This window comes from Diplodia seriata (genome assembly GCF_021436955.1).
Source record: "Diplodia seriata strain FDS-637 chromosome Unknown scaffold_7, whole genome shotgun sequence".
NCBI classification, from domain to species: Eukaryota; Fungi; Ascomycota; class Dothideomycetes; order Botryosphaeriales; family Botryosphaeriaceae; genus Diplodia; species Diplodia seriata.
Window position 1 is genome coordinate 478,763 of NW_027117314.1, and position 13,891 is coordinate 492,653.

Below are 13,891 nucleotides of genomic sequence, written 5' to 3' on the forward strand. Positions count from 1 at the left end.
AATTAGCACGAGTCCAAGCATCATCGAAGATCCTTCGCGTGTTCTTTCGGTCTCATAGACGGCAGCGGAAGCAATGCAAGAAAACTTGAGAGACGAAACTGGTAGCAAGCGGACGGCACGAGGAACATGAAAGATCCCATTGCGGGCCGGGCCACGGGACCGGCAAGGAGTGAACGCATTGGCTCCGCGTATAAAAGTTCAAAGTATTCAAAGTACGTAGCGCAAGTCTATAGCGGGTTTGTAACTCGGCAACAGTAGACCGAACGGATCCCATAATATGCGGCGGTATACAAGCAGGAAAGTACAAGTACAAGCCGAACCCGCCTCAGGCAGCTACTACAACTGCTACCGCTCATCTTTTTTTTCTTTCTTCCCCTTCCCCATCCCATCCCTTCCCTCCCATTCCCCTTTCGCTCAATGAACCGAAAAACAAAAACGTCCTTGAACTTCAACTAGTAAATATCCTATACAAAATATATCATTCCAAACCGACCACCGGACCCCCCACAAAACGCCCTTGCCACAACTAGATCGCTCCACTCCCATCCCACATCCCATCATCAACCCCTCGCAGCAACCCCCACATGCCCGCCCCTCCTCCACCTGAACGGATGCGCCTCGGTATTGAACACCCACTCGTCCAAGCTCAGCACTTGGGGGTCCTCGAACAGCAGGTAAAAGTACTTCAGCGTCTCCGCGAGCCAGAAGCTCTCCATGCGGTCGCCCTGGCGGGTGCGGCCCTCTCTGACGCAGTCGTCCAACCCGGCGTGGCCGTAGCGCGTCTTCGTCTGCTTGACGATGCGCTCGAAGATGCGCCAGGCGCGGTCGGGCAGGCGTTCGTCGCCGGTGAGGCGGAACAGTACGAAGACGCTCTCGATCGCCTCGGGGCGCAGGGCGTAGCGGGGGTCGGCGACGCGCGCGACGCCTTTGCGCAGGTGGTGGGCCTGGACGAGCTCCTCGGCAGGAAGAACAATCGGCACGCCGTCGGCGTCGACGTTGATGCCGTTGTGGGCCGCCTCGACGGCGCCGAACCACGCGTCTTCCTGCCACTCGCAGCCGTCGCCGGAGAAGGGCCCGGCGAGCGGGCACGGCAGCGTGTACATGGTCTCGGGCATGATGCCGTGCGGGCCGCCGGCCTCGTAGGCCCACAGGCAGCCGTCGGCCAGGCGCCGCCCGACGTCGACGTCGTCGGCGAGCGAGAAGGCGCGCCCGGCCAGCGCGAAGGCGGCGCCCGCGAAGCACGAGAGGTGCTGGTTCTTGGGCTCGAGCAGGAGCTGCTTGGGCGCGAACGCGGGCGGGTCGCCGCCCGAGACGTGCGCGTCGCCGACGAGCAGGACGTCCTTGTTGCCGGGCGTCATGGGCCGGTAGAGGAGGTGGTTCTTGATGGGCGAGGCGGCGCGCAGCCACAGGCGGCGGTAGGTGGAGCGGTCGGCGCCGTGCAGCAGCAGGTGCTGCTTGGGGAAGTACTCGTACAGCGAGTCGGCCATGGCGCCGATGGTGAAGGGGGTGCGCTCGTCCGGGTCGGCCGGGCTCTCCCAGAAGTTCTGCACGCGCGCGCTGACGACGGTGGGGAAGAGGCCCGGCAGCTTGGTGTACATCTGCTGGGCCTCGAACACGGCCATGATGCGGTGCACGGCGTCGTACCAGCGCGGGTCGCCGGTGAGCTGCGAGAGGCGGGTGAACTCCATGGTCAGCGAGCCCAGCTCGGCCACCAGCACCTTCGCGTCGGCCTCCTGCGGGACATCGTCCATGGCGGAGCGGAAGTTCCAGCGGGTAATGGGCATGCGGTTGGGCGTGTCGAACGCCTTGTACAGCATGTGGCCCAGCTCGGTGGCCTTGGCCAGCAGCGACGGATACTCGCTCAGGTCGTAGGCGGAGAGCAGGCCGCCGAGATAGCGGATGGTGGTTTCAAAGACGTTGAGCTCCTGCAGCGAGCACGAGCTGAAGTCGATGGCGTTGACTGCGTGGACGGCCTCGTCGAACTCGTCCGTCAGGTTCATGATCCAGAGCGTGTCCAGCGAGTCTACAAGGGTGGCGGCCCAGCCGCCAAACGGATCGCGGGCGCCGCCGGAGATGGGGAGAAGCTCGTCATGCAGCCAGGCATGCTTCTTGTAGCCCTTCCAGGCGTGGAGAAATTCGGCCTTGACCTTGGCCTGGCGTTTCAACCGCACCTTGCGGTCCTCGGCAGCCTCCTCTTCAAACTGGTGCTGGATGGACGGCAGGTGAGCGACCGAGGTGGGCATGGCGGCCATGGACTGAACGGGGTAGCGGTGGGAGACATTGGCCCAGTCAAAGGCGGGCAGCGCCGCATGCGAGCCTTTTCCAGAAGACGCATAGGGCAGGCGATAGGGCGACGAGGAGCCGTGGAAACAGTAGAACAGGAAGGCAAAGGCGGCGAAGACGAAGAGGGACTTGCGCCTAGTGATTAGTGACGGCATGGCGGCGCAGCGGCATAACGCGCTCACGAGCGCAGTGGAAGCTTTGCTGGAAGAATTGCGACAGAGAAATCATGGCGCCGGCGGATGTCGAAGTGCGCAGGCAGCGCCCCTGAGACGCGCAATGCTGAGGGTCTGGCGCGCAAAAAGCCACTGGGGGCGGGCCTGACGCGTATGCCTGGCAGGAACTCGGTCGCGGCAACCCCAGACACGGTGGAAGAATGGTCGACTTCTATGTGAGACGGTGCGCGGGAGCCGACGGCTTTAGTCCAGCCACGGCAACGGCCTCTGAGCTTGGCACGCATGCAATCCGTCGCCGTCGAGATGGCGGGCTTAGGCTGACGGGCGATGAGTAGCGACGATCGGGCTGCACGCCTGGCGCCTCACCCGTGTTGTCGGCCGCATCCCTGCAGCACCACCAATTCTCCGCATCACCATCGCCGGCCGCATGTCTCGGAAGCATCTGCTTAAATGATGAGCTGGCTTCGGCCGGGGCGGATCGGCCGGGGGCGCGCTGTCAATTCCGCCCCGCATTCCACCCCGCCGTTACCTCGCACCTGCAGCCTTCACACTCGCTGCTGACTCAACCTCAACCTCAACCACGCGCTTCTCCCGTGTTATTGCCCATTCCGTGCTTCAAGAGCCCGAGCGGCACGCAATTGGCGCCGCCGCCTGCCCAACTTGGTCACTGCTGACAAATACACACGATGCAGAGCTCCTGTACCCAACAACAGAAGACGATCGAATTGATGCTTACATGAGCCCGAGCAGAATCCTGACCGCCCACATCAAGGTACACCAGAACACTTGTAAGCCGGGTGGGGCATGGCCGACGGCATGCCCCGCATACGATGCTCGTGCCTGAAAGCATCTATGACACTATGAAGTCAATGTAGCTATAAAGGTGCGCTGGGCCCGTCGAAACTCGGTTCCAACCACCAGCCCTCATCTCCGCATCCATCCCCCACCACAGCCCAGCAATTGACCCCCCGAGTTTGCACTCCCATCTCCAGCCATCAGCCATGTCCTCCCTCAAGCCCATTGTCCTCTACAGCCATGCCACCGGTCCCAACCCGTGGAAGGTCGCCATCATCCTCGAAGAGCTCAAGATCCCCTACGAGACCAAGTTCCTCGAGTTCCCCGAGATGAAGCAGGACCCCTACGAGTCCATCAACCCGAACGGCCGCGTCCCCGCCATCGAGGACCCCAACACCGGCATCAAGCTCTTCGAGGTCCGTCTCCCAGTTGTGAAGTAAAATAAACGAAGAACAAGGAGCTAACACCCCGGTAACACCAGTCCGGCGCCATCATCCAATACCTCGTCGACACCTACGACAAGTCCAACGCCCTCCACCACGCCTCGGGCGCCGAAAAGTACCTCGAGCAGGCCTGGCTGCACTTCCAGATGTCGGGCCAGGGCCCGTACTACGGCCAAAAGGCCTGGTTCACCTACTTCCACCCGGAGAAGAACCTGACGTCCGCCATCGACCGCTACGCCAACGAGATCAAGCGCGTCGTCGGCGTCATCGACCGCCACCTGAAGAAGACCGGCAACCCTTACCTCGTCGGCGACCGCGTGTCGTACGCCGACCTCGCCTTCGTGCCGTGGCACATGGGCCTCGGCTTCCTGACCCCCGATTGGGACTACGCGAAGGATTTCCCCACCTTTGCCAAGTGGAACCAGAGCCTGCTGGACAGGCCCGCCGTCAAGAAGATCGCCGACGATAAGGCGATGGCGGCGCAGAAGCATTGAGAAAAAGCTGTTGGGAGAGGATGAGGAGGACGAAGATGTCACGGCCATGCGGCTTTACGAAAAATGTCAACGGAGATGGAATGAATGTTATCGCCTTGCTGAAGCAGCAGCTACCTTGATCTGTAGCTTCACCACAATTATCTAAGCACGATGTATATTTTAGCGTTAACCCCTTTAATGTACACGTCTCATAACGCGTTCGTGCCTGGAACTACTGCGAGGCCAGGCTGCATAGATAGCAAGGTCGCATGCGATGTGAAAGATGCACACACTCCTCTTCAAACTGGAGCGGGAGCCCCTGCTCGCAGCAGAGAAGCATTATTCGCAGAGAAGACCGCTCGAGGCACAACCCTCTTACATGATATACATAGCCAGCTCTCTTTGCCATCGTTGGGGGAGATCAGTACCCGGATGTTGGTGGAATTTCGTTCGCGAATCTACGCCTGGATACGTGGCGAGACTATGCTCGCTGACGTCGCTCGTACCGGCTTGTAGCCAGGATTTACAACTTGTCGACTATTTCATATAGTCTTTCTCGTGTTTGGTAATCTTTGACGGTCTTTGTGATGTAAAGAGAGTCCTTCACATGGCCGATATGGAAGCAGTCATGAACTTGTGCAATTCGATCGAAGTTGATGGTGCTGGTCGGCGAGAGAGATGGTCGGTGATATGTTGCAGCATTGCCTTACCACAATGGGTGAGGGAAGGTTTCCACTACGGACGGAGAACGTGTTGCACCATCAGAACTCTCGCAGTATGGTCAAAGGTGACTTCATTGGCACTAGGTCTGGGTATATCACATGGCAAAATTCCCTTCCATCAGAGAGGGTGGGAATACTCCCGAGGTGAGCAGGCTGCGTAGCAAGTGTGCCTAGCTCTACAGCCTTGCCAGGCTCGAAGGTCATCGGCGTTTGGAGGTCAAGTTGCTGAAAACTCTGCCCTCTAGCACAGTATGCCAAAGAGGACGTGCTACAGGCCAGAAGGTCCCCCGTGGAGACCATCGGCCCTGAGTCCGCGCGTGTGGGTCAGACCATCTCGTGCAGCAGACCCATCTCGAACGTCTGGCTCGGTCCAGAGGCATTGGGAAAACGGATAACAATGGTTGTTTTCACTCCAGTCATGGGAATTGGCTTCGTCTCGGAACTGGAGGATTGCGGTGGCTGATGTGTGTACTTGGTCATGGCATATAATCCAAAGCGATAGTCGACGACTGCTGTACCTGCGCGACAAGGCCGCTTTCTGCTTCAATCCTCATAAGATACCGGTGGTATTGTGTTCGACTGCGTCTCGAATCTTGGATGAAGGTGCTGGTGCCAGGGATTTTCGTGGAAAAGGGTCGCCTAAAGCAAGCCATCACACGAGCCAGGTGATGTGTGGTCGAAATTCCTATTCGGGTAAATATGTCTCAAGTGATAGGACAGCAACATTTGCACGGACGTTCCCGCTCCGTATGCGGAGATCTCGTACTACAACGTAAAGGAAACTTTCTGTATCATGTGAAATTCAGCTCTCGGACATGCTCACATTAGCACAAGATTTACTCGAATCTTTAACTTTGCAATGCCCCCATTGGGCAATCCTTGATTTGTCTGCCCTACGCAATCTGTTAAGGAAAAGCTGCATACCTTAAGCAGCGCTCTTAATTTGCAAAGAACTGGGGAATACCCAATTAAGCAAGTTCGGAAATGCCCGGATCAAAGCTACTGGATGAGCTTGTTCAAGCGCGAACCGCCTGAGCCTGAGAACCCCTCAACGCCGACCAGGTGAATCGTGTAATAAGCTTATGAGCAGAATCCCACCCTGAACCCCGCTTAGAAAGTTTCGGCCGCTGCTGATGCATGTTGCCAGCCGAAGTTGAGTCCCCAGAATTCCGCTTGTTGGTAGAAGCGGACGAAGATGAAGAAGAAGTGAAGCTGCTGGCAGTCGACGCCGCCGGCTTGGTATCCATGCTGAAACGTACAGTCGTCGTCCTGGATTTCCTCGTCGTCGTCTTGAGACCCACGGGCTCCAGGACAGCCAGTGCCTGGGGTGCCTGGCTCTCACCGGAGTTGTCTCCCGCGGGTCTCGCCTCATGCTATTCGACGCCGTTACTAGTCTTGCCGGTTTCTAGATCGGACGAACGGCGGCTGCTGTCATCTTTCGACCTGGACATCTTCTCGGGCTGGTGGTATAGTACTGCCACGGGTGTCAGCGCGCTCGCAAACCGAGAGTATGTAGGAAGTCAAGGATAGTGGAGCACATACCGACGAGGTAGCGGTTCTGGAAGTTGAAGCCGTTGAGCTTGTCGCAGGCTTGCTTGGCGTCCATCACGTCTTCATAGACGACGAAGGCAGTGCCCTTGGTGTTGTTCGCGATACCCTGTCGGATTTGGCTGTAGGTGGATGTCAGCGGTGAAGATCCTCTTGTGACGTCGGTCGGGATTGAGGCTGCGACATACCGAACAGGGCCGAACTTGCCGAACAGGTCGAAGAGCTCTTCCGGGGATACGTTGTAGCTGGGAGCGCAGTCAGCACGGCGATGGCGTCGGGCGAGTACGGCGACTAGGCCAGACGTACCTCAGGTTCTTTACGAAGAGAGCTCTGTGCGGCTATCGCGTTAGCAAGCAAGTAATGTACAGCTTCGTGGCGCGCCAAATGCGTCACGTCGTGCAGCGAGGCGGCTTACCGGTTGACTTCTGGGGCAAGCTTTCCAGGCCGACTCATAGCTTGGCTAGCAGGTGTAGATTAAGTTCCGGGATATGCGTGGGAGATTGTGGGACTCCGAAGAGTGGTGGTGTATGGAGGAGGCTCTGGCGGGGAGGCGTTGGCGCATGTCGATGCCCGGCGAACGCCAAGCGCAGCCAAGCGATTACGTAATTTTTCTGTCGTTCCGGTAACAGCGCCCCCGCCCGCGCGTCGTTGCAGTCAAAAGTACCCGCCTCGACTTTGCCGATCCTGTGTTTGCAATGGCTCTGCAAAGCTGTATGTAGGGTCCTTGGAAGGTCCGGGTATCACGCATACGTGCGTCTACCGCTCCAAAAACTTGGTTGTAGGCCTTGATCGATGAGCGCGGTGCAAATCGGGAACCGTAAGGGGGTGTATCTATTTAATTAAAACCACGATACGCGCCGGGGGTGTTGATAGCTTCACGGACATAGATCAGGGCACGCGCACCCTTGGCCGCCTCACTCTTGAGGTTCGCGCGAGCGCTGCAGTCACTCAAATCGCACCGCCGTCAGTACACTGTGTGCGCGCCCTTACTCGTCTCCAAGCATCGCAGCAGTCCCAGGACGACAGCAGCCCCGCCACCAGCCAGCCGCGCCCCGCGCTGCACTCGCTCTTGGGACATCATCGCGCAGTTGGCACGGCTTGAAACGGGAGGCGCAACAACGGAGGCACGGCCGCGGTTCTGGCTGGAACGAGTGGACAATGGGCGACGGTGCTGGGAAACGCCGAGAAATTGGACTTGGGGACGCTGGCTCGTAGATAGAAGCTGTTCTGCAAGCAGACGTGATGTCGTAGCCGGAGGCGTCTGCGACGGCGCCCGCGGCGGTGCTGCTGAGCGGCGCCCCAGCAACGACGCGAGCAGAGGCAGAACATAGAGCTGCAGACTTCCGCGACGTGCATGTGTGACGTGACTCGAGCGCTCGTAAGGTGCTGCCGGCGCAGCGAGCAGCGGGTGCGGGCGGGCGCAGGGCGAGGGTTCTGGTGCGCTTGTTGATGCGCCTTTGCTGGTCCTGCGGTGCGGTGCCATCAATCCTCCGCAAGCCGCGCTGCCTCTCTTACACCACCACTTCCGCCGACCTCCCCTCGTCCAGCGACTTCCCACCACCGCCGACCCCCGCGCGGCGCTGCAAGCCGGGCGCACCGCTTCCCTCAGCACTCCGGGAATGCCCTCCCAGCACCTCGACCGACCGACTGCAGCCCTCGGCGCGCCCTAGCCGGCGGTCTTTCTCTTTGCGGACCTCCGAGGTCCTTTCGCACCCGCTCACCCTCTCTCTCACCTCCGCGCTGCTCTCCACGCCACGATGAAGCTCTCAAGCTTCAAGCAGCCTGTCTCCGACGCCCCGCTACCGCCGCGCACACCCTCTCCGATTGTCCGTTTCGTCGAGCCGCTCACGCCTACCTGCCCCACCGCATACAAAGATGGCCCATTGTTTCCGAACAGCAGTGCCAGTGGCCTTGTCGAGGCCCTCCAGAACTATGGCTGGTCGGTCAGCAATGCCCATGCTGGCAAGCGCGCGAGCTCTGAGAGGGTGCCCAGTGTCAGTGTAAAAGCTGAAAGGGCGCCGCCATCGTCGCGCCAGACCAACGGCCATGGCAGCCGCTCATCCTCACATGGCTCTCCCATAGATGCGCTGGCCGATATTGCCTCGTCTATGGCGCCAAGTCCGCTCTTTGCTTCTCCTGCCGCATTCCCTCACTCCCAACCCTCTCCGCGGACGTCCTCCCGCCCCACCGGCTCGAGCTCCCGACACTCGCACGCTGCTTCAGATGGCTACAGCCACCGCTACAGCCACGGCTACAACTATGGATACGACAATGGCTACGGATGCGATGAGCGCCCCTCCAAACGCGCGCGCTCAGAGGTCGCGCCTGCTGAGCAATACGACCAAGCTACAACCAGGCCAGTTACGAGTCACACTCACGCTCCTGCTCCTGCTGTTGAGCGGCCTCACAACATCGAACAGCCTGCAGGAAATGGACATGCAACATACCCAGATCGAGTCCCCAATCCCCCGTTTCCGACAAACAACGATGAAATAGACATTGCGCAAGTCCTCTTGACACTAAGAAATGGCAGTGCAGACAGCTCCCGTGGCGCACGAAGATCTATAGCGGCTCCACAGGCTCACTATGGCCAAACCGACTTTTCCGGATGGTATGGGATGCCCACACAAACTTATCGACCGGGAGAGGCGCAATATAATGGGTTCGCCGAAAGCCAGCACCGGACTCGCCCTCATGCAAACTCATTCTCGGCGCCAAAACCTGAACCGCTTCTCAACGGAACAGAGATGAGCGAAGCTAAATATGGGCCATCGGGTTCATCCGCAGTCCAGACGCATACACCGCCTGATGAAACGTACGACCAGTCTACCGCTCACGCTATCCGCGACGACCCTGTCGAACACAAGAAAGGGAAAGGGCACCAAGGTTGGCCGAAAGGAAAGCCAAGAGGTCCTCGAAGCAAAACTACGAGTGGCAAGAAAGGCAAGGCGGCTGCTAGCACCAACGACGGCATGCTTGTCCCCCTCAGGGAAGGGGGTTCAGATCAGCTCCAGTCACCCCAGAGTCTAGCTGGTGAACCTGCAGAACCTCTTGCTCCGGAAAACAAGCCAGTAACCGCTCCTTTGCGCGATGCTACCTACGATATCTCACGGGCACGGTCAGACGCACAAAGGGCCAAGCGACGCAGCTCTTTTGGGATGTATATTCCGCTAAATGCGGAGGAGAGCATTGCCGATCTCGGAAGAGCATCTTCCGTACCAACGGAGACGTCTATGGCAATTCGACCGGCACTGAATCCTGGTCAATTTCCGCCCGCTGCTGGCGAGGAAGAAGTCACGATATGTGCTGGGTGCAACTTTTCTCGGGGGCCGTCTACCGGGCAGAAAGACCAGTGGATTGGCTGCAATGGATGCCAGAACTGGTATCATTTTGCTTGTGCAGGGTTCAAAAACGCCAAGGAGGTGAGCAGCGTGGACAAGTATTTCTGTCGTGCTTGCAAGCCAAAGTTTGGCCCGACGACGTTTGTTCGCAAGTCGAAACGCGCGCAAGGTGGAGTTCGTGTAGACTACGCTGGACTCAACGAGGGCGTTTTCCGCACATCCGAGGACGAGCACGAACATCACTACATCCAATTGATCAAGGACGGCACATTCAACTTCCAGCCGGAGACTTTCCCACGGATGCGCCCAGAACTTGTTACAGCCGAGAATTTCGAGAAAAGCGGTGGTTTCAAGGAGCCTATCGTCATTCCCGCATGTTGGAACCCTCGCCCGTCTATTCCTGGAGCTCAAACAACGGCGACCACCACTTCGACCGATCCTCAGGAACAAGCAGAGTCATCTGACGACTTCCATGAGGATGTCGAGTATGAGACTGTCGCTGACGAGGGGCAAGACGCTCTTGACATGGTCATTCCTCAAGGATTGACCGTCCGCCGAGTTGCCGAGCTTTACGGTCCTGACGAGAAAGTCGAAGTCATTGATGTCAAATCCCAGGAGGGTGAAGACAGGAGATGGAACATGAACAAATGGGCTGACTATTACGAAGAAGAAGGCGACAAGCCTGTTCGCAATGTCATCAGCCTCGAGATTTCACACAGCAAGCTGGGTCGCCTCATCCGACGGCCGAAAGTTGTTCGTGAACTTGATCTCCAAGATGCAGTCTGGCCAGAAGAGGAAACAGCTCGAGGTGTATTCCCGAAGGTGCAGTTTTACTGCCTTATGTCCGTTGCAGATTGTTACACGGACTTCCATATCGACTTTGGAGGATCTTCGGTGTACTACCACATCATCAAGGGCAAGAAAACCTTCTTCTTCATCCCGCCCAAGAAGCAACACTTGAAGAAGTACGAGGATTGGTGTTTGTCTCAGGCGCAGAACTGGACTTTCCTTGCAGACGAGACAAAGGAGTGCTACCGAGTAGATTTGTCCGAGGGCGATACAATGCTTATCCCGTCTGGCTGGATTCACGCTGTATGGACTCCGGAGAACAGCCTGGTCATCGGGGGCAACTTCCTCACGCGGCTCAACTATGGCATGCAAATTCGGGTCGCCGAGGTCGAGAAGAACACCAAGGTGGCCAGAAAGTTCCGCTACCCGCATTTCCAAAAAGTGCACTGGTACACAGTCCTTCAATATCTTCACCACGACCCTCTGCCATCATCCGTCATGCAGCTCTTCTATGAAGGTAAACAGTTCTCTCGCGAGCTGCCCATCTGGATGGAGCCCAATAAGTTCGGACACAATTCTGACCTGGGCCCGGAGAACTACAATGCTCGATACTACTCACGCAGCGAACTCGAAGGTCTGCCTGACCTTGTAAGTTACATCTTCCGGACAGTCATGATCTCTCAAGGCCGCGTGGAAGGCATTACTGCAGAGGTACGGAACGCGGTCACCAAATCCATCCCCAAAGGTGCCGGAGATGCACTTGAGATCATCAAGACTTTCGCTATGTGGGTCGCCTGGAAGCGTGGAAACGAGGATATCCCTCAGTGGGCCCACCCTGACGCAGTACTCCCGGAAGTCGGAGAATCCGGTGGCGACAAGAAGCTGAGCGCAGCCGCATTGAAAAGGCTGGAGCGCAGGGCTTTCGTCGATGCCTTCCGGCTTCCGGAGCGAGTTTCCGCAAGACAACAAAAGAAAGCGCAGGATGCCGAAGCTGAGAGCACTTCCGAGAGTCCTTCCGGTCAACTTGTCAAGCATACGAGTACCCCGAAGACTTCGGTTCTTGGGCCTAAGCGTATAGCATGCGATGCGTGCCGGAAGCGCAGGATCAGATGTAAGCACAAAGATGAGGTCTCGGCTCCGAACCTCAACACTCCCAGTAAACCTGGGGAGAGGCGCCAGAGTGCCCAGATGGTCGCAGTCGTCATCCCCAGCTCGTCCAACGGTGTGCCTGTGAACGGTTCTCCGAGAGTGGATCCTCAACTTACGGCAGTTCTTGCAACCGCCTTCGATGGGCAGAACCAACAAGAGACCCCCGACGGCAAACGCGGACGGAGCAAGGCTTGCCTGGACTGTCGTAAAAGCAAGGTAAGTTGGACATCGACTGCTACATTGTTACATTGTAGCTGATTTCTCATCTAGCGTCGCTGCATTCACGATGAACATGGAAACATCGATCCGATAAAGGCTCAGGAAGCTCCCATTCCTCGAGGAACCCAAAGTGCCAAGAAACGACGGGTTAGCGGGGCCGGAGACGAGGCTGACATGATCAAGAAGCCTAAGAAAGAGTCTCGACCAAGCTTCAGCTTGCCAAGTGGGACTCCTTTGTTCGACCATGACATAATTTTGGATGGGCAACATCAACAGGAGACGGAGTTGCAAGCGCACGCATCCATGGAGGTCGCGGATGACATTCACATGTCTGAAGCGCCCCCAGTGCAACCCGTCAACAATTCAGTCGACCTTGCCTCGGAGACCTACCCGACAAACCCTGCAATCGTCGAGGAAACGGCCGACCAGGTCATGACCAACGGAATTGACCATGTTGAGCCTTCACCGCAGCAAACCGCGGTTGAACCCATGCCCACAAGCGACATTGCCCTCCCCAGCACGGAAAGCGTTCCAGAGCAAGTGCTATCGACGGATCACCAGCAACCTGTTACAGAGAAATCACCACCTCCACCTGGTTCTGGACAAGTAAATGGCGTGGCGCCTTCATCTCCTCTTACAGACCTTGCCAATTCCGTATCTCCAGAGCGTACTCGCCAACACCATGAAGTCCAGCCTATCGGCGGATCACCATCCGAGCGCCGCCATTCTTCTCGCGCTTCCCGGCCGATTGAGCGCTACTCCCCGGCCAGTAATGGCGGTAGACACTCACAGCCGCCTTCAGCTAGCAAAGGCGGCACGAAGAGCCACACCCCAAGTCTGTCCGTAGGGGTCAAGCAAAACTCATTGGCCACACCTACCCAACAGCGGCGACTGTCGAACGCAAGCATCGATATGAACGTTACCGCAAATAGTAGGAAGAGGAGTATCAAGAGCGAGGACGTGGATGTGTCGACACAGAGAGCGATGAGCGTATTGCCTGGGGAGGATGAGGCCAGCATGCGGCTTATACGAGAGATTATGGGTGAAGAGAGAGGCTTGAGGAGAAGGGGGAGCAGGTAATTTGGATACCCAAGGAAGGAGGCTGAGAGGTTGGGAGGGGAAACGATAACAAGGTGAAAGGGTGATCGGAAACTCCCCAGTCCGAGAAGGGGAGGGGAAAACAAAGATTTTGGGGGAACTAGAATGAGATATCCGCCTATCTCTTCGATTCAAGATGGGTTCTCGCCAGCGGGCGTAGAAATCCGGCGGCGAAATGGAAAAATGGCGAAATCACGGGCGTTTTTGGGTTATTGGGGTGGTGTTACGGTCTTGCGCGGAGGTCTCCTGCACATTTCGTCGACTTTTGCGTGCCGCTCGGACGGCAGTTCGTACTTTGTTCTTGCTCTTTACTTTCTTTTATCCTCGTCATCCGAACCATGATATATCCGTCTCTTTCTGGGGAGGTATATAGTCGGAGCGAGGCACAAGCACTTGGCCAGATGATTCGTTTACCTCCCAATGTTGAGGAGACATTCCCTTCTGTTTACAAAGTCCCGACGTACAAGGGCAGGTCGGTGGCGGTAGAGCAAGCTCGAGCGGTACTTCTAATACCCCACACAAGATTACTGGAAATTCGAAATGATTGCTTTCATTCCTTCGCCGGACCATTCCTTGTATCGGAGGAAATGATCGGGTTGTAAAATACGTTGCCGGAAACCGTAGACAAGCGACCAGGCCTCGGAGTTGGGAAGGGAGTTTGCGTGCAGGTAGCTACTATTATGATGAAGCAGCAATGGCGCGTTGAATGAAATATAAACTTGAAAGGAGCTTGCGATGACCAGGTGCAGACTTTCCGTTTCGAGCTTTAAGCACATGCAACGGCAAATCAGCGGGGTGGGCAGGTGGCTCCCGCAACCGCGGACGTGGAGGCGGGACGCAAGGATTGCAGCGAGCCCG

At 57.4% G+C, this 13,891-nt stretch overlaps 4 protein-coding genes across 4 annotated transcripts; 2 read left to right on the forward strand and 2 right to left on the reverse strand.

Moving 5' to 3' along the window:
- Positions 1 to 560: 560 nt before the first annotated feature.
- On the reverse strand, positions 561 to 2,438 carry SLS55_006914 (uncharacterized protein; the record flags this gene model as incomplete). Its single annotated transcript, XM_066778343.1, is given in 2 exon segments — positions 561 to 2,418; positions 2,434 to 2,438. The coding sequence occupies 2 exon segments, from the start codon at positions 2,436 to 2,438 to the stop codon at positions 561 to 563; spliced, it is 1,863 nt and encodes a 620-aa protein (XP_066630780.1).
- A 1,019-nt stretch (positions 2,439 to 3,457) lies between these two features.
- On the forward strand, positions 3,458 to 4,188 carry SLS55_006915 (uncharacterized protein; the record flags this gene model as incomplete). Its single annotated transcript, XM_066778344.1, has 2 exons — positions 3,458 to 3,667; positions 3,733 to 4,188. The coding sequence occupies 2 exons, from the start codon at positions 3,458 to 3,460 to the stop codon at positions 4,186 to 4,188; spliced, it is 666 nt and encodes a 221-aa protein (XP_066630781.1).
- A 2,074-nt stretch (positions 4,189 to 6,262) lies between these two features.
- Positions 6,263 to 6,890, reverse strand: SLS55_006916 (uncharacterized protein; the record flags this gene model as incomplete). Its single annotated transcript, XM_066778345.1, has 4 exons — positions 6,263 to 6,363; positions 6,432 to 6,682; positions 6,744 to 6,767; positions 6,853 to 6,890. 4 exons carry the CDS (start codon positions 6,888 to 6,890, stop codon positions 6,263 to 6,265), a joined length of 414 nt encoding a protein of 137 aa, XP_066630782.1.
- Positions 6,891 to 8,194: 1,304 nt separating this feature from the next.
- Positions 8,195 to 13,015, forward strand: JHD1 (JmjC domain-containing histone demethylation protein 1; the record flags this gene model as incomplete). The annotated part of the gene is made up of 3 exons (XM_066778346.1): positions 8,195 to 8,555; positions 9,183 to 11,932; positions 11,987 to 13,015. 3 exons carry the CDS (start codon positions 8,195 to 8,197, stop codon positions 13,013 to 13,015), a joined length of 4,140 nt encoding a protein of 1,379 aa, XP_066630783.1.
- Positions 13,016 to 13,891: the final 876 nt, after the last annotated feature.